General features: G+C 51.1%; 1 protein-coding gene across 4 annotated transcripts in view; it reads left to right on the top strand.

Annotated features, from left to right (window-relative positions):
* DSCAML1 (DS cell adhesion molecule like 1) overlaps positions 1–24,835 on the top strand; it is a 374,088-nt gene that overhangs the window by 312,072 nt on the left and 37,181 nt on the right. For all 4 annotated transcript variants that reach the window (XR_013523070.1, XM_035264707.3, XM_078339584.1 and 1 more), the window contains 5 exons: positions 8,203–8,370; positions 9,999–10,069; positions 15,164–15,404; positions 18,758–18,904; positions 21,403–21,558. Coding sequence is in view for 3 of the 4 variants with exons in the window: in XM_035264707.3 (XP_035120598.3) it covers positions 8,203–8,370; positions 9,999–10,069; positions 15,164–15,404; positions 18,758–18,904; positions 21,403–21,558 (783 nt within the window). In the remaining variant the exon portion in view is untranslated. The remainder of the gene's footprint in view (positions 1–8,202; positions 8,371–9,998; positions 10,070–15,163; positions 15,405–18,757; positions 18,905–21,402; positions 21,559–24,835) is intronic.

Genomic DNA, 24,835 nt, shown 5'->3' with positions numbered 1-24,835 from the left:
GTCTGTAATCTCAACACTTTGAGAGGCCAAAGCAGGCGGATCACCTGAGGTCAGGAGTTCAAGACCAGCCTGGTCAACATGGTGAAACTCTGTCTCTACTAAAAATACAAAAATTAGCCAGGCCTGGTGGCAGATGCCTGTAATCCCAGCTACTCAGGAAGAATTTGTTGAACCTGGGAGGCGGAATTTGCAGTGAGCCAAGATTGCACTACTGCACTCCAACCTGGGTGGCAGAGTGAGATTCCATCTCAAAAAAATAAAAATAGATCTAAGAAGCCCTTCCTGGAGCCCTCCTCTGACTTGAGCTGCTGTGTGGCTGCCCCACCCTATGAGGCACTGTGGGGCACCATGGGCACCTGGCATCCCGGGAGACTGCTGTGGGTCCCATGGTTGGGTGGCAGGAATGGCAAGGAGGGGGCCTTAGAGGGGAATAGAGGGCACATGGGTGACTTCACAGCAGAGGTCAGAAGAAAACAGACGTCTCACTCTGGATATTTTGTACCTTCTGAATTCGATAGCATAAGCCTGTATTCACTCCTCAAAATAATTACAAATTAAATTAATTACAAATAAAGCACAGAAAATGTAGAGTCTGGATTATTCAATCTTCCTCAGTCTCCTTCCCCCACCAGTTCAACTCCTCTTATGGATCCTTGCTTAGATGGGAGATTTCATTTTCTCCTAAAGCCTTCCAGACTCTTCCACTCCCACTTAGCACGGCAGTGGCCATTGGCCAGCCAGCTGCCCTCTCCTCGTGATTGGCCAAGTCCTGTTCCCTTTGCATTTCCAGCACCCGGCGCAGGACCCAGCCATACCGTAGATGCTCAGCAAGTGTTGGCGAGTGAGTTGAAGTGAGAGACATATGAAAGCGAATCTCCAAGCTGTGTCCCCCACCTTGAGAAACCCCTCTGTCCAGGACCCTGGGTCTGTCATCTTTGATACACATGTTGACAGAGACAAATCCTATTCTCAGAAGCTTCTGGTCTAGTTGCAGTCAGCCACCCAGGAGTTCGACCTGCGTGCAGAGGGCCACAGATCCAAGGAGGGGCTTCAGCCAACAAGGGCTATCTGAGAAGGCATCTGCCTGGTCCCCTGTAGATGCTGCATTGAGCTGGGTCTTGGATACAGAAAGGCAACAGGCCAAGATCTTGAGAAAGTGCAGGACAGAGACCAAGGGAGGGTGCAGTGCACTCCAGGAAGCAGCCTATGAGCTAGCACAGGGGCTCAGAGATGCAATTCATGGCAGTAAGTCTACAAAGGTGCTTTGGGGCCAGGTTGGAAGGGAGGCCTCTGGGCTGAGCTTTCATTTTGCTGGGGAGGGTCATTGAGAAGCCACTAACAACGTCTGAGCTCCCAGGGGGAGACTTGAGCAACACAGCGCCTTAGAAGAATGAATGTGAGTGGAAGAAATTGGTATCCAGGAGAAAAGCAAGGAGGCTGTTGCAGCCCTGCAGCTGGGGAAATGTGATGAGGCAAAGGGGACAGAGGGGACAGAAGGGCTGACTGTGTCCATGTCACATCTCAGGGCTCCCTGAGGTTGGGCACAGGTCATCCAAGAGTAAACAGGAAGGGCTGGGTCTGGAGGGTGACATCCCCACATGACATTGCACACACCACCTCCCCTGCCAGTGCACATCTGGGGTGGGAGGTGGATGCCTGGGCTGTCACTCGCTCCCCTCCCCCCTCCTCCTTCCCCCATGCTGCCCTGATGCCCACTGCCACTCCACTGACCACTCTGTAATGTGTGGAAGCCTCTCCTGGGGCACCACTCAGCAGGAACGACGTGGAGAACATCACACATCTGGAGAGCAAGGCAGAAGGCAAGGTAGCAGGGAAGAAGCTATTCTTAGACCACATCCATGTCTTCCCCTTCTGGCTCCCTGCAGGATGAGGAACTTCAGTCAACCACCCCACCTGGGCATGCCAGGGTGGGTGGAGAGGGTGGAGGGAGGGATAATGAAAGCTCAACCTCAGACTCTGCCTACCACAAGGTGCTTTGCACCCTTAACGAAAAAAGTCACGGGACCCAGAGCACTGAGAAGGCAGCCAGTTCTTTCCATACCTTTGGGTGGGTTGGCTCCAGCAAAGCCCACCCAGGTGGGCATCTGTTGCATCCTGGCATTTAGGAACTGGCATGCCATGAGAACTGCAGTGTGCTATCATTGGAGGCAGGCAGAGACCCTGGGCACTGCACAGCTTCCCCGTCAGTGACGTAGGAGCGGTGATGCCTACCTCATGGGATTGTTTAGAGGAATAGAGAGAAAGCATCTATTATAGCACGGGGCTAGAGTAAACTTTTAATAAATGTAAATTCCTCTGTCTCCTCTAACTCAAATACCTCGTGCAGCAATTTATAGTCTTATGGGACTTGCAGGCTGAAATATATGTGTCTGTCAGTCAACCACATGTACTGAGTGCCAATATTTTTTTTGCAGAATCATGCACCAGCCATGTGGTAGAAAAAGAAAAAGAAATAGCAGACAGAATGGTGCCCTTGGAGCTTACAATGCAGTTGGAGTGAGAACATACACACACACACACACACACACACACACACACACACACGCATGCACGCATACACTTTCAGAACCATTACAAAGAACTATCCAATCAAGTGTAATATGCCACAAACTGTATTATGTGAGAATGGAAAAAGGTATCCAAGGGAACAGAGGATGACTCAAAGGAAGGAGGGGGTGTGCATAACTGTGTGTGGTGTGTCTAAGGGCAGCTTCCTGCACCTGTGCAATAGTGGAATGAGAACCATTGGCAAAGCTGATGTCTTGGGCTGACCAAGTGTCAGAGCTGTGTGATCTTTAGCGACTACTTAGCATCTTTAGGCATCTCCTTATCTATAAGATGGAGGCAGGAAGGCACAACCCAGGGAGGCCGTGAGGATTGGGGGGTGTGATGACATACATGGAGGTACCTAGCACCCAGCCGGGCACATGGTGCCCTCCCACAGATTCCTGTCTTGAGTCTCTGCTTTCCCTCTCCCCTCCTCCCTTCCCCAGGCCACACCCATCCTGGGTCCTTACCCTGGGCTTCTGACATTCTTTGCCCCAACCATGCCTTTGCCAGGATTTCTGCCATGTTGCTCATCATGCTAATTTTCCAAGGGAAATTACCGAGTCTGCCCTTTCTAAGCCATCCCACTCATGCTGACTTCTCCTGGCCCCAGGCAGCAGAGTAATAATACATGAATGCCGAATGATAAATAGCACCATCCACACAAATCTATCAGATGGCACTGTGCAGATTTAAAAATGCAGACACCACATTTCGCCCGTGTTCACCAAGCACTGAGCACAGGTGGGTTCTTTGAAGATGGCCCTCCCCTACACCAGCCTCATAGTGCAGGGGCTGTGCCTGCCACCATGGTGTGAGCTGGCCTGGTGTGGCATGGTGTTCTGTGGGAACTGGAGTGTGGCTGTCAGAGGGACTGGTGTTGGGATGTTGTGAGCTGTCGTGATGCAGGGAGCCTCTTCTCCATGCTGGGAAGAGGTTGCCATGGGGGTCTCAAAGGCGTGATCCAAGGAGAAAATTAGAGATGCAGAATGGATTTGCTTCCTGAGCCCAGGCAGCTAAATGCTCCAGATGTGGCTTTTCTCCAAGCTGCATCCCCTCTATGGTGAATGTATCTCTTGAAAAAGCAGAGATTTCCAGTCCCCTCTCAGCAAGCAGCCCACAGAGCAGAAGGCACTGACATCTCCCCAGCCGCTTCCTTATTTTTGAGAAGAATATTTTGCATCATAAACCCTTTGATGAAGAAAGGGAGAGAGAGCCCTTAATGAAATATGTTAATCTGGGCAAGCCAGGCTCACATGAAAGGAAATATTAAAAGAGACAACATTCACGAAAGCCAGCTCAGTACTCTGAGAACTGAAAAGGAAAAGGAGGAAAATAGGGCCCCTGATCTCAGCTATTCAGGGTCAGGGAGACGGCAGTGATCAGGTTTAGAAAATCAGCTAGAGGCTTCCAGATTTGACTCTGATCCATTAGCCTGGAAAGGTTGCGGAGAGAGAGCTATTTTGTGCTAACACCAAAGATGATTTGGGAACACAAGGTCAAATCCACCTGCAAACTAAAAGCAGGAGAAAAGAAGGAATTGTTCTCTGAGACACGCCCCAACCCAACCTTCCTGTGATTTGCAGCTGAGTGAGGCAAGGAAGGGATCGGCAGAGAGTACATTGTGGCCACAGAGTGCAGAGGAACTCCAAGTCCCAAGTAAAGGGGAAAAACAGTGGCTCTGGTGTAAAATCAACAGCACATTTTAAGCGCCCAACACACATGAAATTGGGGAAAAAGGACCAGAGTTTCAGACAGGGATGCTGACTTCAGGGAGTTTGGCATCTACTTTTGGGCAGTTACCACTGAACAGCGAACCCTTGAGAGAAAATACTGTGGACTGAGGCGGCGGGGGGCCTCTAAATGCTGCAAGAGTTCAGAGGAAAAGAATGGAGAAAGATAAGGCTGGGGAGGGGAGCAGGAGCCAAAGGAACAAAATGTCAGGCTGTTGGTGCTCAAAAACACGTTGTGCAAACTTGGCTTACTGCGACCTCCACCTCCTGGGTTCAAGCAATTCTTGTTGCAGGGCCTGGGTCAGGTTGTGAAATTTTACCTTTATCCCAAAAGCAAGGAAGAACTATTGAAAAATTTTATGCAAGGGAACGGCAGTATCAGATTTGTGTTTTGAGAAGACCACTCTCAGGGCCAAGAAGGAATGCTCACCTGTAAGAGGGGCTCAATTGTATTTGTAGAGTGGAGGATGGCTGCAGTGTGGAGAACCGATGAAAGAAACAGGGCATGCTGAGCATGCAGAGGGCTAGGGAAGAGGACATTTCCCTGGTTTAAGTAGGGATGACAGTGGCTGGGCCTGAGGTAGGGATGCAGATGGAGGGAAGTGGGGGGATTCAAGAATGACACAGAACATAAAAGCTATCACACTTGACAGGGAGGGGAGAGAAGGAAGAGTCAAGAAATTGATCATGGTGGTGCCATCCGAGATGGAACTCAGGAAGTTGCTGGGTAAACACGGTGTATGGTCGAGAGTTCTGCCTTGCACAGGTTGAGTTTGACGTATCTGTGAAATATCCAAGATGAGCCATCAACTAAAAAGTTAGCTATAAGGTCTGGAGTTGGAAGGAGAGGCCCAGGCTGGATATTAATCTGGGAGATATCAGTGCATAGATGAAAATAGAATGCGTGGTTGGGGAAAGCGCATGGCAAGAGAGAAGGAAGCCTCGGTGGAGCCTTGAAGAAGTCGAGCCATTCCTGGTAGAGTAGAGGAGGAATCACCTGCACGGAGACAGAGAGAAACTGACCCAAGAGATAAGCAAAAAGCCAGAGAGTGTCTAATTAGGGAGCCGAGGGGAGAGTGTTTCCTGAAGAAGGAAGAGAGGGCCAAGTGTTGGACACACCCAAGAAGTCAGATGGGAAATTGAGTTTGGTGCCGTGAAGGTGACCTCTGCTGTAGAGATGCAGCGCTAATGTCGCAGGAAGATGTGAGGAGTAAATGGTGAGAGTTTAAATTGCCCAGTGCTGCACCTGGCACACCGCAGGCGCTTGGTAAATATTAGTGCCTCTTCTCCAGACACACCGACCGAGTCTCCTCCCTCTGCCTGCACTCATCAAAAATGAATGCACTGACTTGCGCTCCCTCTCCCTCTCCTATAAACATGGACACATCAGATATGACTTTCGAGCTGGCGCCGGCTCCTAGGATGTCACAGAGAGAAGGGAGCACCTGCCCCCACATTACTAGCCTGTTCTGTCCCAAACCCACAAACGAGTGCCCACAGCAGGTAGGAACCTGCATATTTGCAATTCCAACTTACCCTGCCAGCCGCAAAGTGATCCTCCCATGCTTAGGGTGTTTTAAAATACAAGGAGAAAATAATGTGGTTTTGAGCACCAGAAGCCTGCCATTTTGTTCCTTTGGCTCGTGAGACCAAAGAAGTAAATGCAAAACTACAGATGGGAAGCTGGGCCAGTGCCCCTCCCAGATGCTAAGCCTGAGCAGCTATAAGTAGTGTTTTGCAAACGTCAAGATCTCAACTAACCAGAAATTGGGAGCCTGGGACAGTGCTTTGTGGTGAACCAGTTCTCCTGATTTATCAGACATTAGAGTTTTGGGGGTTTGTTTGTTTGTTTGTTTTTCATTTTTGAGACAGAGTCTCGCTCTGTCGCCCAGGCTAGAGTGCAGTGGCGCAATCTTGGCTCACTGCAATCTCCGCCTCCCCGGGATTCAAGCAATTCTCCTGTCTCAGCCTCCTGAGTAGCTGTGACTACAGGCACCCACCACCACGCCTAGCTAATTTTTGTATTTTTAGTAGACAGGGTTCACCATATTGGCCCGGGTGGTCTCAAAAACTCCTGACCTCAAATGACCCACCCACCTCGGCCTCCCAAAGTGCTGGGATTACAGGCATGAGCCACTGTGCCTCGCCTATCAAGCATTAGTTTTAACCAAAAAAAATTTTTTTAATCTTTCTAGAATGTGCTAGCCTCCTTTCCTGATTTAGGATTTAAACTATGGTGAATATAAGCTAACCTCTTCTGCGGAGACTTTGTCATGATACTGTACTGTGGATTTAAAGGCACAGAAAATTACCTGGAATCACGTCTCCCAGACTTGCCCTGGGAACATTTTTTCAGCCCTGCTGTCCGCTTGTTTCCTTGTGTTTTGCCTTTTTTTCTTTTCGAAGTAAGGTGCCAAAACAGTTATTTGGTTAAGAATCTGGGGTGTGGAAGGTTCTAGCAAAGGCTTTTTTTTTTTTTTTTGGAGATGGAGTTCTACTCTCTGGCCTGGATTGCAGTGCAGTGGTGCAATCTCAGCTCACTGCAACCTCCACCTCCCAGGTTCAAGCGATTCTCCTGCCTCAGCCTCCGGAGTAGCTGGGACTACAGACGCGCCACCGTGCCTGGCTAATTTTTGTATTTTTAGTAGAGACAGTTTTCACCATGTTGGCCAGCTGGTCTTGAACTCCAGACCTCAGGTGATCGGCCCACCTTGGCCTCCCAAAGTGCTGGAATTATAGGCTGAGGCTTTGTTAACTGCAACCCCTTCCCATTTCCCCTGGAGTCCCCTAGTAGGTGCGCAGCAAAAGTATGTTGAACAGATGACTGGATTCCTCTGGAGACGCAGGGTGTTCCTAGTCACAGTATGGGCATAGGCACTGTTTAGTGACGCCCCAATGGCATTTATCTGGTATTTTCCACCTCCCACAATTTTGCTAAACGTCAGCCAGCCCTGAGATGGACTGCCAGTCTCCCTGGATAAATCATGGACATGATCATCTCTTTGGTGATCTCTAACCCTAATGACTCAGAAACTGTCCCCCTGCTGGTGAAGGAAAGAGGGTAGGGGGTCTGTCCCCCTCAAACCTGACATATAACACTCAAGTTTGGCTGGGCGCGGTGGCTCACACCTACAATCCCAGCACTTTGGGAGGCCAAGGCGGGCAGATCATGAGGTCAGGAGATCGAGACCATCCTGGTCATGGTGAAACCCCGTCTCTACTAAAATACAAAAAAATTAGCCGAGCATGTGGTATGCACCTTCAGTCCCAGCTACTCAAGAGGCTGAGGCAGGGGAATCACTCGAATCCGGGAGATGAGTTGCAGTGAGCCAAGATCATGTCACTGCACTCCAGCCTGGTGAAAGAGCAAGATTCCGTCTCAAAAAAGAAAACAACACTCAAATTCATCACCTCACAAGTGCACAAGAAAGAGAAATACAGAAGCACACACAAGAGGAGGAAAAAGGGAGAGGAGACTTAGCCTCCCACTTGGCATGGGGTCTACTGGGTAGATGGGGTGTCCCACCATTAGACCAGGTCACTGAAATGAGGAGAGACCCAGGAAGAAGGACACTGGCCGGTCAGACCCTCAGGGAGAGTAAGCAGATGGTGACCTTGGCAGGGACCTTGGGGAACATCTCATCTGACCTCTGCCTGAAGTTTGAGCTCACAAGCTGGCCAGTGGCAGAGAAGAGTCAGGCTTCTCCCAAGCTGGAGCTGCATGGGACAGACGCTTTGCACCTCCATAAAGTTGTTCAAGCCTGTGCTCTCTCTCTGCAGTCTGTGTGAGCTGGACCCCTTGGGGCATCCAACTTAAGACTGGGCTTTGCTGGTGTTTCAGGCGGGGACGGGGTCCTGGAGTTTGCCTGGCTGTGCTTTGACATAGTTGTCTTCTCTCCAGATTCCTGGGACTTCAAGCAGTCCACACGTAACATCTCCCCCACCATCAACCAGGCCAACATCGTGGACTTGCACCCAGCATCCGTGTACAGCATCCGCATGTACTCCTTCAACAAGATTGGCCGCAGTGAGCCAAGCAAGGAGCTCACCGTCAGCACCGAGGAGGCCGGTGAGCGCCTCGCCCAGCCTCCCCTGCCCTGCCCCTGGCCTCAGGGGTCAGGGACACCAGGGGCCCACATCAATCCTGTTCATTGGCAATGAGCTTGCAGTTAGAGGGGGTGGGGTGGGGAAAAGCTTCCTAACAGATATTTGTGTCCGCCTCTGGATCTTTGAAGGCTCTTCCGTTTGGCCCTTTTCCAGGTGGGGCTCCAGATACTGGGTTTGGGGGAGCTCTCTGTGGTTCTGCCCCGCTCCCCTCTCCTCAGCATCTGGAAAGACCTATCTGCAAAAGATGGGGTACTAGGGCTTGGATCATTTTCTGTGACCCTCATCATGGAATTTTCTTGAAAGTTTAAACAAGATTTCTCTTGCTATTTTCTTTTGTTATCATGTAATATAAAATAATGCAGAAAAGGCCGGAAACAGAGGCTTATGCCTGTAATCCAGGCAATCTAGGAGGCTGAGGCAGATGGATCATCTGAGGTCAGGAGTGCAAGACCAGCCTGGCCAACATGACAAAACCCCGTCTCTACTAAAAATGCAAAAGTTTGCCAGGCGCGGTGCTGCATGCCTGTAGTCCCAGCCACTCAGGAGGCTGAGGCAGGAGAACGGCTCGAACCTGGGAGGCGGAGGTTGCAGTGAGCTGAGATCGCACCACTGCACTCCAGCCTAGCAACAGAGCAAGATTCTGTCTCAAAAAAAAATGAAGAAAAATACACATATTTATGTGCAGTTTTATAAGCAAGCATAAGGTAAACAATGAGTATAACCAGCATCCATTATCAATTAGCCAGCATGCGAGAGGTCCCCCATGTACTCCTTTCTGGTCATAACGCCACCCCTCGCCTTGAAGTAATCAGCATCCTGACTTTGGTGATACTAATTTTCATGTTTTTCTTTTTTGTATTGTCACCACAATGTGTATATGCAATAAACTTGCCTGTTTTCCAGTAGAATGTATTGATGATGCCATACTTCATATATTCTTCTGTCTTGCTTGTTTTGATCAATATTACTTTTGCAAGCTTCATTCATTCATGTCATTAGCAAGGCTATATAGTTTATGCTTTTTCTGTGCTGTATAGTATTCCATTACATGACTATACCACAGTGGATTTGTCCATTCTACTGTCGATGGGCATTTAGGTTGTTTGTAGCTTGGAGCTATTACAAAAATACTTCTATAAGCATTCTTGTATGCTAGTGTACAAGTTCATGAGCTTCTCTAGAGGATAGAAGCAGTTGTAGAATTAGAGTCATCTAGAACATTTTCTACAGTATCATAGCAATTTTCTCTCCCATAATCAGAGGATAAGAGTTCCTGCCACTAGACATTCTTGTATGAAGTAGATACTTCATACTCTTCAACTTTTAAAAACTTTTGCCATCCTACTGGATGGACAGAACTAGGTTTTATCATTGTTTGCTACATTTTCAGCAAATTATGGACAATGAAGAGGAAATTGAAAACCTATAATACTCTCAGGGGAACTCAAACCAAAGTTCTCTGCTGTCTGCATCTGAGCTTTGTCTTCTGCCCAGGAGCCCTCCAGCTCAGGAGGATGGGAGTGGGAACATAAACTCCTTCCTCTTCCAAGCCTTGACTTGTAATGTCTTTTCTCCCGACACCCTGCTCAGCTCCTGATGGGCCACCCATGGATGTTACCTTGCAGCCAGTGACCTCACAGAGCATCCAGGTGACCTGGAAGGTAGGTGTGTCTAAGGCATGTCCCCTGGAATACATCCTTACCCCCTCTCTCCTCAATCCAGGACAGAAGCTCCCAGCAGCCTTGCTAGTCTCTGGTCTTATATGATGCCCATGTCTGTTTTATCACTAAACCTAGCAAGATTTGAGGGGTGGATAGAGAAGGAGGCAAATGGCAGATCCCCCACACCCCCACCCAGTAATCCCCACTCGCCTCTCCTCCCTGGTTCCCTGATGGAGGTTCTGCCTGGGGTGAGATGAAAAACTGGCAGTGCCAAGGGGGGAGAATGGTTCCTCCACCATGCTGGCCCGTCCTCCAAACCCCACGTGTTTTAATAAGATTGGAAGTAGATTTGATTATGTGTCAAATTCCTCTCTCTAACATCAGATGAAAATAACTGCCCTCCCTACCTCTGAGGGTGGAGGAACTGCGGAGAAAAAAGACCAGTATGTGCTATAGCCATTCCTAAGGACAAAGACCTGACCTGTAAACTATAGGGGGTGACTGAAGCATCTGCTACTTAAGGAAGATCTTTGGGGAGATTCCACAGCTGGGCAGGGAATCAGAACAGAACGACCTTGAGCAGGACCCAGAAATGCTTCCCTGGGCAGCTCTGGCCCTACCACCAAACCCCTCCTTGGGTACCAAAGGGCCGGCAATCCTGGGGCTTCCTGTCTCACTGCATCCTCCAGTCTCCAAGTGCTTTCTCTTTACCAACTTATGTGACCCTCTCCTCATTCCTGGGAAGCAGCCACAGAAGCACTTTTATCCCCTTTTACCAGAGGAAGCCATGGAGACAAGAAGTGAGGTGGCTTGCCTAGCAGAGACGGGGCTCAGACTTAACACAGAGCCTGCTGCCCCAGCCAGTCTTCCCTCCACAGCCACTGCACAGGGCTCTGGATCAGAGAACATTCTCAGGGCCATCTGTGTTCTTCCTGGAGCTTTCCCTTCTCAACAGTGGGGTTTGGGGGCTGCCCGTCTCCATCAGGGACCAATTGTCCAAGGTGACTGACTCTCCTGATTGGAAAAGCCCACATGCTTGGGTCCCTCTTCTGGGCTCTTTAGAAAGGTAGACTTGAGAATGAGAGAGATTCAGAAGGACCTAGTGTTATTTTTTGTAAGACCATGTGCACGCACACTCACACACATAGCGGCAGCCTGGTTCCTTCCTCCCAGAGGCATGACTGAGAGCAAAGTGAGGTGGGGCTGGGCAGTTGATCCTTCCTGGGGGCGGCCTGCCTGGTGGATACCTGGAGCCAGCCTTCCTCTCCTGATACAGCTCTGGGTTCCAGGGCTCTCCTCAGAAATTGGGGTGAGGCCCAGCTTCCAATCCCAAACTCTTGGCTGCGTCCTCACTATGGACCTGTATCCTAGCCAGGAGGTGGGAGCAGGGATGAATAAATATGTAAAATACTGAGACGTCGGGCTACAAAGCTCTGACCCAGAGGTCGATAAAAATTTAGAATCAGATTTATTTCTCCAAAGTCTCATAATGAAAAATAAAATTGATTAGAAAGTTAGAACTTCAGAATGAACCAGCTGGTCAATAAATTTTGGGCTGACTTCTCAGGGGATTTTTTTTTAACATTGAGAAACAGATTAATGAAAAATAAAGATTCACTTGAAGATAAGTCACTTCATTTTAAGACTCTTTCTGCGAGATGGATCACCCCTGCTTTATGACATAAATTTGCAATCAGTCCTATCGATTTCTTAATGCTTCAGAGAAATATTGTTAAGATTGATTTAAATCTTGAGTGTGGCTGTTTACGGAGGGGGACAGAGGAGGAGAAAGAGAGGGAGACAGAGAAAAGAGAGAGGAAGGAGGAAGGAAGGATCTATGAAGGTCTGTATAAATATGTGAATCTATCTGGATGGATGGATTGGGGCATGCCTGTGTGCCCGTCTGAGGCCTGTCAGTATATGTTGACGTGGTTGGAAGTAGATTTGATTTTGTGCCAAATGTATATCATGGTATACATAGCTCTGGGCATGTAGGCATCTGTGGCATAGTATAATGATATTCAGTGTGTGTCAGTATAGATATACGTACATGAAACCTGAGAATAGGTGTCAGTGTGAAGAAGAAAGTCTCAGGCTCTCGAAGACACATTTATATCTGTAATGGTGTGTGTGTGTGTGTGTGTGTGTGTGTGTGTGTGTGTGTGCAAAGACATATACGTGTAGATACAAGACCCAAATATTAAAATGTGTCCACTTACAGACCAGCAAGCAGGACCACCCAAGTGCAGAGAGAAACATACAAGCAGCAACAAAAAGTCAAGTCAATTACACACACACACACACACACACACCTATTTAGTGAGTTCAGAACAATTATGTTAAATTAAAAACTTCATTTTATTGAGTTAACAGTGAGCTTAAAAATGCAGTTCATTTAAAACATTCATTGACTAGAAAAGCAGTGGGGCTGTTTACTAACTTAATTGTCTTTGATCTCACTATTTTAGTACAATAAAAGGTGGGCTTTTAAATTAACTTCATTGTCTTTAAAACCCTAATTCAAGCTGTTTTTAAATGCACTGGGGTAGGTGTTCCATCTCAGTTTATAGATGGGCAGGCCTGGCATTAAAGGAGCCGCTTTCTATGTGTGGACCTAAATGTATCTGGTAGGAAGTGGAGGTGTGGATTAAGGTGTTTGCTTTGATGGGTCTGGATATGTGTTCTTGGTTCTGGGTGTGAATGGATATACTGGGATGTCTGTGTGTGTGTGTGTGTGTGTGTGTGTGTGTGTGTGTGTGTGTGTGTGTGTGTGCTGGCATCTGGCTGCGTGTGTATCAGGGTTCGAACCTGGGGTGAGAGGGTTTTCCAGCCCCAGACTGAGGCCAGTGGAGTTTCTCCATTCGCCTGGCTGACTGGGGCCAGTCTTCATTCCCACCAGCCCCTTTTAACTTCCAAGTCCCTGCCGTCTCTGTGCCTCCATCCAGGGCTCATTCGGGCCTCAGCCCTTACCACTCCCCAGTCCCTGGTCATGGTGTCTGGGGCAATGCAGCCTTAGCATTCCCAGAAGGGCCACACCCATCCAGGTGAAAGTCAGGGATCTTTTTTTCTTTAGGTTTTTTTTTTTTTTTGGAGACGAAGTCTTGTTCTGTTGCCCAGGCTGGAGTGCAGTGGCATGATCTCGGCTCACTTCAACCTCCACCTCCCTGTGTGCTGGCATCTGGCTGCGTGTGTATCAGGGTTCGAACCTGGGGTGAGAGGTTCAAGCAATTCTCCTGCCTCAGCCTCCCGAATAGCTGGGATTACAGGCATGTGCCACCACGCCTGGCTAATTTTTTGTATTTTTAGTAGAGACAGGGTTTCACCATGTTAGCCAGGATGGTCTCGATCTCCTGACCTCATGATCTGCCTGCCTCAGCCTCCCAAATTTTTTTTTTTAGTTTTAATGAAATACATATAACTTAAAATTTACCATTTTAACCGTGTTCTAGTGTGCAGCTCAATAGCAGTGAGCACATTCACGACGAGGTGCCACCATCACCACTAGCCACCTCCAGAACCTTTTCATCCTCTCACACTGAGATTCTGTACCCGTGGAACATGAACTCCCCATGAAAACTCTATTCCCCAACATCTTTTTTTTTTAGACAGAGTCTCACCCTGTCTATTTCAGCTCACTGCAACCTCCACCTCCCAAGCTCAAGCAGTTCTCCTGCCTCAGCCTCCTGAGTAGCTGGAACTACAGGCGTGTGCCACCATACCCAGCTAATTTTTTGTATTTTTGGTAGAGACAAGGTTTCTCCATGTTGGCCAGGCTGGTCTCAAACTCCTGACCTCAAGTGATCCACCAACCTCAGCCTGCCAAACTGCTGGGATTGCAGGTATCAGCCACCACGCCCGGCCCCTCTATTTTCTTCTCTCTGATTTTGACTATTCTAGGTACCTCATAAGTGGACTCAGACAACAGTTTTTGTCCTTTTGTGTCTGGCCTAAGTCTCAATCAAGGTTCATCCATGGTGTGATGGATGACAGAGTTTTCTCCCTTTCGTGGCTGCATACTATTCCATCGTATTGCTGTATCGCATTCTGCTTCTCCACTCATCTCCTGGTGGACACTTGAGTTGCTTCCACCTTCTGGCTATTCTGAATAATGCTGCTATGAACATGGGTGTATGAGTATCTCTGTGAATCCCTGTTTTCAATTATTTTGGGCATAAACCTTAGGAATGGAATTGCTGGATGGTATGGTAATTCTGCTCAGCCTTTTGAGGAACTGCCAAACTCTTTTCCACGGTAGCTGCACGTCTTTCCACTCCCACCAACAATGTACACGGTTCCCGTTTCTCCATCCTCACTACCACTTACTTTCCATTATTGTTATAAAAGCCGTCCTAATGGATGTGAAGTGGTATCTTGGGGCTCCTTCTTTTCATTCAAACTAATTGCTCACCTCCCTCTCCGATTACTTTTTGTCTGCTGTTCCGTTTTTCCTAGGTCCCTGAACCCAGGCCAAATGATATCCCTAGTCATTTATTCATTCATTCATTTGTTCAATATGTATTGAGGGCCCATTGTGTGCCAGGCACCATTCTAGACACGAACAGTGCGACAGAAACGAAGCAGGCTCCTTCCTCCTCGTCCTCACGGTGCCTCCGTTCTAATGCAGGCAGACAGGCAAATGCATAAGTGAAATTTATAGACTGTCAGATGATGCTAAGTGCTGTGGAGGAAAATAAACCGGGAAGAAAACTTAGGAGTGCCAGAGAGAGGCAGGGAGCGGTCTTACATAAAGAGCTAAGGAAGGCCGCGTTCAGAAGAGGCATTTCTGCCAGGATGCGGCAGAAGGGAGCGTGAGCACTTTCAAAGGAGCGTTTCCTCTGAGATGAGGTTGTGGTTAAAGACCCCAGAGTGCTGGGGGGGGCAGGAAGCGAGGGGCACAGGAGAGGATCCGAGAAGTAATGGGAGGTCAGGTCACACAGGGCCGTGTAGCAATCGTGAGGACTTTGACTTTCACTCTGAATGAGACTGGAGCCTTCTAAGGGCTGGGGGCAGAGGCGACATGATCTGACTTTGGTTTTAAGCATCATCTCAGAGTGTCGCTGTGTCTTTGTCCCTGCCCCTTCCCCATGCCCACAGGCACCCAAGAAGGAGCTGCAGAATGGTGTCATCCGGGGCTACCAGATCGGCTACAGAGAGAACAGCCCCGGCAGCAACGGGCAGTACAGCATCGTGGAGATGAAGGCCACGGGGGACAGTGAGGTCTACACCCTGGACAACCTCAAGAAGTTCGCCCAGTATGGTGTGGTGGTCCAGGCCTTCAATCGGGCTGGCACGGGGCCCTCATCCAGCGAGATCAATGCCACAACTCTGGAGGATGGTGAGGGCCCCAGCAGAGGGGAGTGGGCACAGATCCCACAGATCCCAAGGGCAGAGCCAGGGCTGCCAGAAAGGGCTTGTGGGTCCCTCCACTTTCCCCTGGGCTCCATCTTGGTCCTATGGTCCACACAGGCTCCCTGCATCCCCACCATCTCCTTGTGTCCATTGGCTCCTCGAGGGACGCATGGTCCCTGCAGCATACCGGGCCTCTCCATCCTTTTGGCTGACACTCTGTTGGCCTGTCTGAGCACCTGTCGGTCCACCTGTCTCCCCATCCACACTTCTCCCTCTGCCTTCCTCCTTCTTCCTGGCACCCTAACCCCTCTCTCTTTTCTCTACCCCTGGGTCCTATTTCTCCTCCTTTACAACTTCTCAGGAAGAGGGCAGGAGCCAAATTGCCTTTGTGTTCTAGTCTGGAACCTGCCCACCATCTGTTTTAAGAGCTGAGATAAGGCTGAGGAGTTAAGAAACCCTAACATGCCTGCGGCAGAGGATTTAGAGCCCAGTTTTTTAAGTCCTCATTCTTCCGTGACTGGAGAGAACCCCACACTCTGATTAGTACATCAAAGGGCCCAGTCTCCCCACGAGGAGGGTTAGGAGGAAGCAGGAACATGCCGGCTCTCCAAGCACAGAAAAGATGCCAGCTGGTACCTGAACCTGCACGAGGTTGAGAGAAAGGACATGGCGCCTGATGCTCTCAGAAAAAGGGCCAGGATGACCTCTGACCCCTAAAGAGCAGAATAAAGAAGCAGAGCATTCTCTCAAGCCTCCTCCTTGATGCCCCATCCCAAAACTAGGGTCTGAGACTAAAGCCCCCTGAGTCTGAGCTGCCTACCCTGCCCCAATAGTTCAGAGAGCAGAATGCCAGTGCCCCATTCCCATCAGGAGACCAAGCATTTCACCATTCGAGAGCCATTCCTTCAGAGCAAGCTATGTCCTCCCCGTCCCTCGTCCTCTGAAAATGCAGCACCCTGGGGACAGGGACGCATTAGACCAGAAACGCCTGAGAGTAGATTCACTCCTACCAATGGTTCCTAACGTTGGCTACCAGTTGGCATTATCTGGGGAACTTTCAAAATACTGATGCCAGGCTCCAACCCCAGAGATTCTCATTTCATGATCGTGGGGCAAAAGCCAGGCCTTGAGATGGGGCCAACTTCAGTAGCCCTAGAGCACCAAGCACCTGAGAAAAGGGGAGAACCGAAAGAAGGAGAGAGGCACATGGCAGAGAAGGAGAGCAGCACCACAACCAAGCCCTCAACCCACGGACCCCACTACCCCTCTCCACGACTCCCACCCTGAGATGCTGGCCTGGCTGGATTGAGGAAGATCAGCTTGTCTCCTCAGTGTCAGGAATGTTCATTCAAACAGTGCCCTAACACGTGGTTCTCAGCCCTGAGCACAAAGCAGAACCTCCTGGAGGTCTGGGAAACACAGGTTGCTGGGCTGCAACCCCCAGCTTCTGTCTCAGTAGGTCTGAGATGGGGGATAAGAATGTTCATTTCTAAGCCAGGAGTCCAGCCTGGGCAATACAGCAAGACCCCATCTCTTATATATAAATAAATAATAAAGGAGGTATTATTTCTAGTAAGTTCCCGGGCAATGCTGCTTGTCCAGGGAGCACCTTCGGGAATCATACCACCAAGAGTTGCACCATTATCCATGAGGGGAGGCCAAGGCTCAGGAAGGTTAACCCATCAGAACCATCTATCCAGAAAATAACAAGAGTCTGGATGAAAATCCCTGAATCCCATACCCTTCCAGCTTCCCCTTGTGCCTCCCTTTTCCTTGGAAGCAAGACTGGATGCAGGAACAAGTGATGCAGGCGCGGGAGGCGTTAGGAAGGCGTGTCCGGGGAACAGCTGCCCCCAGCCTAGCCGAGAGGAGGCCAGCCTTCCCCTCTTCACACTAAGCCACCACGCACCCATCCCCAGCCACACCAGGGCAGAGGCAAGCCAGGCCCACCTCTGGCCTCTGTCAAAACACCACCTCCCTTGCCTCGTGGGGGGCCCCTGGAATTTCCAACAGGGAGAGATCAGCATGGGCTATGGAGTCATTTTGAAAACAAAGGAGGAGAGGGGAGAAGAAAGTTTCCAGCAGCATTTGCTCAGCAGTTTTTCATACTTAATTAAGGCCCTCGTTAGCCTGTCAGATCCTGATGTTTCCTGGCAATATTAGCACTCCTCCTGGGGTATTCAAGGGCCCCTGCTTTAGCAATAGTGTCTTTTCCATAATTATATTACCTTCATTTTGTTCGAACGGGCGATCTGTATTAGTTTATTACACTGGGTCCCTAATTACATGGTGCTTATATTTTTACACCTAAGTAATATGAAACAATAATCATTCTCAAAGAGGATCGTTAGGATGATGTATTATCATTTAAATGCTCATAAAAATTAGAGTTGCCTCTTGTGGGGCAACAGGATCTAATTACCTTCCAGCCAGCCCGCGCCTCCTTTCTCCCACCTGGAGCGAAGCAGACTCCGTCTTGTGCTTTGTCCCTGGCCCTCGGATGCCAGCAGGAAGTGCCACCAGAGTTCCCCCGAGCTGAGGCGGATCCTGGGGTGTGGGGTTCCTGTGACCTGTCATCTCAGAAGGGGCAGGCTGCACTGCAGCACACCCAGGAGGGTGGGCCTCAGCTTAAACTCAAAGGTGGATCTCAGAGGGAGAGGGTGGCACACCTAAGCTGGTCCCAGAGAGTGTTTTCCCATCACTCCAGGCCTTTTGGAGTACAAGGGCAAGGGCGAAGGTTTAATGGTCCCAGAGGTCCCAAAGGTCCCAGTGGAAGCTTCTCTCCTATGCCAGGGTTAGCTGAGGTCCTCTTCCCTTCTTTGCCTTCCCTTTAGTTTGGCACAAGGACACAGGAGTCCCTAGAACCAGGCCTTGGCCCAGACCCCCAGTCAGATGACACAGAGGGGCTGGCAGCCGTCAGATGAGATGATGCATTGCAGACACCTCCAGGGCTGGCTTGGTGGCCTTCCATGTCCGTCACATTCATCAAAGCAGGATCCCCCTGGGCTGTGGTAGCCCATTGGGGAATTTTCAGGGACTCAGGCTCAGAGTTCATCACCTTCCTCCCCCAGATTTAGCCCGAAGCAGGAATGTGCTACTCGGAGAGCAAGGAACCAGTCTGTAAAGATCTCTGTCTGCCTCAATCTCCAGGCAAGGAGACGGTTCACTTCCCGGCCTCCCTGCCCCAACCCTAAAGATCCTCAAGGCAGGAGGTCCCTCCACTCATCTAACTGGACACTCCTCCGGTTGGACTGCGGGGCCTGGCCTGGGACACATATGCCATGCTGCCACTCACACACAAGACTGACTGGACCCTTGGTTCTCCCCCCACCCCTGCAGTGCCCAGCCAGCCCCCCGAGAACGTCCGGGCCCTGTCCATCACTTCTGACGTGGCCGTCATCTCTTGGTCTGAGCCCCCACGCAGCACCCTCAATGGCGTCCTCAAAGGCTATCGGGTCATCTTCTGGTCACTCTACGTTGATGGGGGTGAGTCTGTTGGAACTGATGGCTGGGCCTCACGGGAGAGGCGCAGAGTCAGTGGGGTCTGCTTCCAAGTGTAGTTAGAGCTGAGTATCCTCCCACGGCATGGAAAGAGGAAGGACAGCCTCCTCTTCTCCACATGGGGAGGCCATAAGGGGCAATAATGGCCATGGGGCCAGGGGATAGTGAGGAAGAGGCTCAGGATTCACTGGCACACCTCCATGTTCAGCTGGGGTCAGAGCCAGGGGCAAGGGGGTGGTGGTACACAGGGTGGCATCTCTGGTGAAGAAAGGAGTCCCCCAGCTACTCCCAGACAACAGTGTGTGTTTGGGGAAGTATCGGGGGCATGATAGGGGCATACTGGCTTTCCTAATTTAACGTGTTGATATTAGGCCTTTATGGCTGTGTGAGTCAGTGTCCTGCGGGGAGCAGTCAGTACACTCAAATGGGGCGATCGATGAGTTTAATGAAGGGACTGAGGAGGGGGTGAGCACCTGGGACCAGCACCAGCTGGAAGCCATCAGCACCTAAGGCCAAGGGGGAAGGGAGGAAGCAGGGCTACCAGAACCCAGGGAGAGCCTCCCTTGGCCAAACCCAGCTGGAGCCAGGCACACAGCAAGGCATGTGTTCTGTGCAGACAAGCCGCCCAGGACCCAGAGAAGGGCAGAGAGGTGTGCACAGTGGAGCTGGGGGGGTAGGAATGGCAAATGGAGGAAAACCAGTAAGACAGCCCAAACTTTAGAATGGCCTCCTCGCCCTGGAATGGGCAATACATTTGAGTAGCATCCCAGAGGCACACCAAGCTCCTGCCCACTGGTTACACAGACCTTCATGTGACCTGGAGGCTTATAGCTCACACAGGCCAGAGGACCAGCATCCCAGACTATGGAAATATTCCACCGAAGGCCTTAGTCACCTCAGTAGGCCACAGAGGACTAAAATGAGTTTGCCTCCCACCTGGTTCCTGCACTTCCTGCCTCCCAGCCCTCTGGGCCCTCTCTTCTTTCCTAGGGGACCTTAGAACCCAGCTCACAGTCCTTTGTCCAGCACTCACAGTCCCCTCTCCCATCCCGATTCTGCTCTGCCCAGACCTGCCAGCAGGAAGTCTTTCCCCACCACCGCCCCACCTCTCTCCCACAGAAAGCAGACGCTACAGCTCAGGGCGAGCTGTCTGAAGCCTCCCTAGTTCTTTTGCTGTGCAGTGCCAGGCCCCACTGCTTACAATGCAGCCTCACTACATTCATATCTGTGTGGAGCCAAGTAAAGGGTGGTTCCGTTTTCCAGAATTTACTTCCTCTTTTCCAAGCCCACGGGCTTCCCCAGCTCAGCCCCTAAAGAATGCATTGGCCTCAGTAATCCCCAAAGACCAGCTGGACTCCTGGCCACACTGCCCTTTTCCTGAGTCTCTCTCTGGCTCCAGTCGTGGACAGGCCCGCCTGGTTTCTGACTCCAGGAGAGGAAGGCCCTATTGCTCCAGCCCCTGAGGATCCTCCTGCACTCACCTGGAGTCTCCTCACACTGGGCATGGCCTTCTCGCCCTCTGGATCCCAGCAGCTGCTGCCTTCCCTGGCCAGGCCCTCCACCTTGGCCTTTTGCCTGTCCTGGACCATCACTGAGGTGCTGGGAAGGGGTCTCCAGGCACTCATCTCTACAAGACTGGTCCCCGGCCTGTTGCTGGACCTGTCTTTCTGAAAGCCCAGCAGGAGTCTGTCCCTTTTCCTCCTTCTACGCCTCTGGCCGCCAGGGACCCTCTCCCTAAGCTCCTCTTTAGAGTCTATGAGAAGGTCCTTGCAGGGCCAGGATGTTACATCCTCCCTGAGTCTGAGGAGTCTCCCCGCCCTTCCTGGCTGAGGGTGTCGGCTCCATCAGCCTCACTCAGGCTTTCTGTGCAGGGAATGGCTGGGTGTCTCCAATGGTGGGGAGAAGGCGGACGGGTCACTCAGTCCCTTACCCCAACTGAGAGTCCAGGGTGCTGGCCCAGGAGCGGTCAGAGGCAGGGGAGGCAGCCTTAGCCTGTCACACGTCATCCCTGGGTCGATAAGGCCCAGCAAGTTCTGGAAGCCCAAGGTGGCTGGGCAGCAGGAAGAGTGGCTGCTGAGCTGTCCCTCCTGAACAGGACCTCCTCCATCCAGGTCCAAGCCACTCCAGGCTCTCCCATAGGAAGGGAGTTGGGTGGCAGGAGGGAGAAACGTCATTTGGAGAGATGGAGACAGAGGCGTTTTACGGAGTGTAGCAAGGTGAAGCTGGTGCAAGGTCAACTGAGGCCGGGGCCAGGCCAGCATCTGTGGCTCGCCCTCACTGGACCCCATAGAGAGGCGTGGCCTGGGGGCAGTGGTCCGCATCTGCTCCTGGGTTCCTGGAGGTGAAAGACCCTCCAGTCCTCACCACCATGGAGTGGAGGGCGGAGCCAGTGCCGTAGGTGTGAGCAGAGTTTGCAGCCGGGGTGGCAGCTGGGGCCGCAGCCTGGCAGAGCCAGGCCCTCGGAGTTTGCTGGTCTCCGGCAGAGTGGGGCGAGATGCAGAACATCACCACCACACGGGAGCGGGTGGAGCTGCGGGGCATGGAGAAGTTCACCAACTACAGCGTCCAGGTGCTGGCCTACACCCAGGCGGGGGACGGCGTGCGCAGCAGCGTGCTCTACATCCAGACCAAGGAGGATGGTGAGTCCAGCCCTCTCCTCGGGACCGGCTGGCCCTGCCGCCCCCTGCTCACCCCGACCTCACCCCAGGAGGCCGGGTGAGAGCAGGGTACTGTCCTTTCTCCTGCCCTTCGAGTCACTGGAGGGTGGCCTTGAGGACTCTGGGGAAATGCTCTGGGATTCATGCATGAGCAGGGAAGCAACTGTGAACCTCCCCGCACCCCCCTACACACACCTGCTCTCTGCAGCATTGAGTCAGAGGCCGGAGGAACCCTCTCCTCCCACCCCAAGAGCATTCTTTCTGTGGCACTGGCTCCCCTGCAAGGTTCAGCCTGCTTTCCTCTGGATACAGATGTGGGGGCTGGGGGAGCAGGAGCATGGCTCAGCACATCCTGGGTTGGGGACTTCACAGTCACCCACAGAGGCCACAGCATGGTCCCGGCCCTGGACTGTCAAGCTAGGGATGAGGGTATGTCTCCATTTGGAGCTCGGTGATCTCAAAGCCCTCCCTCATGGGGCAGGACTGGAGGAAAGCCAGAGGCAGGGGGCCAGACTCAAGGACAGAGTGATACAGTAAGGTCAGGGGAAAGGGGAGGCTGGGATGAAGTCAGCCCAGGAAGAAACAGGCCAGAGGGACCAGGCTTTCACCCAGGCCTGGAGCTGCAGGACCCCAGGGGCCACCATTCCTATAGAACACCATGTCCAGGAGGCGCATGTGTGAACGGCACACAGCACTGGGCTCCTGCCTGCAGGCCCGCCACTTTCTTCCCCTCCTGGTCCCAGCTCCATCATTTATTTGTCTCATAGGTGAGCACTCCAGGCCAGGTGCCCCGTTACAAGAAGAGGTGTGACAAGCGACTGGCACACAGCAGGCACAGAAGCCAGACACACCCTTGCCATGATGGCTTCCTCCCCGTCCACCCTTAGTGTTTTCAAGGGATATGGAGTCCCAGAGTCTAGGTCCCACCTAAACAATTCGGTCAAAGGCACTGGAAGGGTTTGACACATTGAAAAGAAGTGACTTGGGCTGGTAGTGGTGGCGGACAAGCCGCCGTGTTGCCCAGTGCCCGGTGACTGGACCAGCTCCCAGCTCAGCTTAATCTCCTGGCTCTCCCTCCCTCTCCCCTCCAGCAGGGCCCCTCTCCCCTTAAGCTCTGAGCAATTCAATATTTACCAACCTGCCTGCCCTACTTTTCCTGTCATTAATCCTCCCATCAAGGCCTCCTGGGACAGCTCCGGGCAGAGCCACCTGCTCTCATGTGGAGACTGAGCTGAGATGGCATCTAGAAGCTGGTCCCATCCGAGGCCTCAGGGCCACACTTAGGCACCTTTTGGCCTCCAGAAATGAGCCCCTGGGGCCCCCACGCTTCTTCTTGCCTCCTATTCTGATGCACGGCCTGAGCCATAAGCGCCTCCACCTGTTTAACTGATCAAGGCAAGGCCCTATGAGGAACCCAGAGGTCCAGGAGCACCACCCTCACCTGCAAGGAGCCTTAAGCCCCGCCCCAGAGCCACTCATGGCTATACACAACAGGAGCCCAGCCCCAAAGAAGCACTGCCCCTCCCCTTTGGGAGGCGGCACCGCAGCATGGAAAGGGCGCTGGTAAATACAGCTGAAGTGCATGCCCCAAACTGGCTTTCATGGGAAAGTCACTTAACCCTCCTGAAACCCAGTTTCCTCATGATAACATGGGGAGAGTGACACCTCATCAATTACTAGTACAACATCTCAAATGTCAGGTACTAGCAAATAGCAGTTGCTTTATGGTTACCAAGGTGCTGGCAATGAAATGACTGCTTCAGGCTGGGCACAGCAGCTCACGCCTGTAACCCCAGCTCATGCCTATGACTTTGGGAGGCCGAGGTGGGTGGATCACCTGAGGTCAGGAGTTCAAGACCAGCCTGGCCAACATGGGGAAACCCCAACGCTACTGAAAATACAAAAATTAGCCAGGTGTGGTGGAACGTGCCTGTAATCTCAGCTACTCAGGAGGCTGAGACACAAGAATCACTTGAACCTGGGAGGCAGAGGTTGCAATGAGGCGACGTCATGCCACTGGGCGACAGGACGAGACTCTATCTCAAAAACAGAAAAAAGAAAGAAAAACAAAGAAACGACTGCTTCAGCTAAGGGCATCGGGATCTCCGAGGAGCCCAGGCCACAAAGAACCCAGTGTCAGATAAGATCTTATCCAGAATAGCAGTCATAACATGACTTAACCCACCCAAGAACCCTGTGAGGTAGGCATTATTTCCATGTTACAGGCGAGAAAACTGAGGCCACCAGAGTGAAAGCTACTTTCCAAATGCCACTCAGCTAACAGGAGGCAAATCCAGGCTTTCTTGTCTCCATATACTTTATACTTTCCATCAAACTACTTGTGTCTGTTAGGAAGCTTTTTGTTGTGAAAACAGATTTCAGCAATAAACACATTAATTATCACACATAGCAAGAAGTCCTGAGTAGGGCAGCTCCAAGGTTGGTTAAGTCAGTGATTCCCAGCCTTCTGCTCTGCCGTCCTCTGAATGTCAGCTGCCCCCGCTATGATTTCAAGATGACTGCAGCCCTAGGCATCACACCAGGCAAGACAGAGTTCAGAGTGAGAAGAGGGAGTGGGCATGCCTCTCTAGGGAGTCGAAGTAACCTTCCCAGAAACCCCCTCAACAGACTTATCATCACTTCCCATTGGCCAGAGTGGGGCCACATGCCTCTTACTAAGCCATTCACCAAACAGGAAACTGAATTATCATGGCCTATTTACCCCAAACGTGACGTACCCTCTAGTGTGGGCTATAGAAGCGGCTGTGTCTGAAGTGTGGAGGAATACAGTACTTAAGCAACAGTGAGGTTCTATCTGCAGGGAGGGAATGGCAGAGGGCAGCAGTCAACTACCTGCTATTACAATTACTATTCAGTCCCAGGCCAACTGAGTAGTAATTGTAATAACTTCCACCTAGGAATGGGAGAGTCATATACTGTATTAGTTATTACAATTAGTAATTAGTTATTACGATTACTACTCAGTAATTACATAATTACTCATGTAATCAGTTATTACAATTACTATTCAGTCCCATGCCAACTGAGTAGTAATTGTAATAACTTGGGGTGGCAGCCACCCAGCTCCACCAGGCTCTCCCAGTCATAGGTAGAAGTTATTATAATTGCTACTCACTTGGCCTGGGAAAGCAGACAGGTCTGTGATCCAATTCCAGCCCCACTGTGGGAACTTAGGCAAATACCTTCATCTGAAGACACTGTGACCCCACCCTCAGGATTTTGCAATTTTCCAAAGAAA

This window comes from Callithrix jacchus, chromosome 10 (genome assembly GCF_049354715.1).
Source record: "Callithrix jacchus isolate 240 chromosome 10, calJac240_pri, whole genome shotgun sequence".
NCBI classification, from domain to species: Eukaryota; Metazoa; Chordata; class Mammalia; order Primates; family Cebidae; genus Callithrix; species Callithrix jacchus.
The sequence above is the reverse complement of the archived record's forward strand: the minus strand, read 5'-3'. Positions and strand labels throughout refer to the sequence as shown.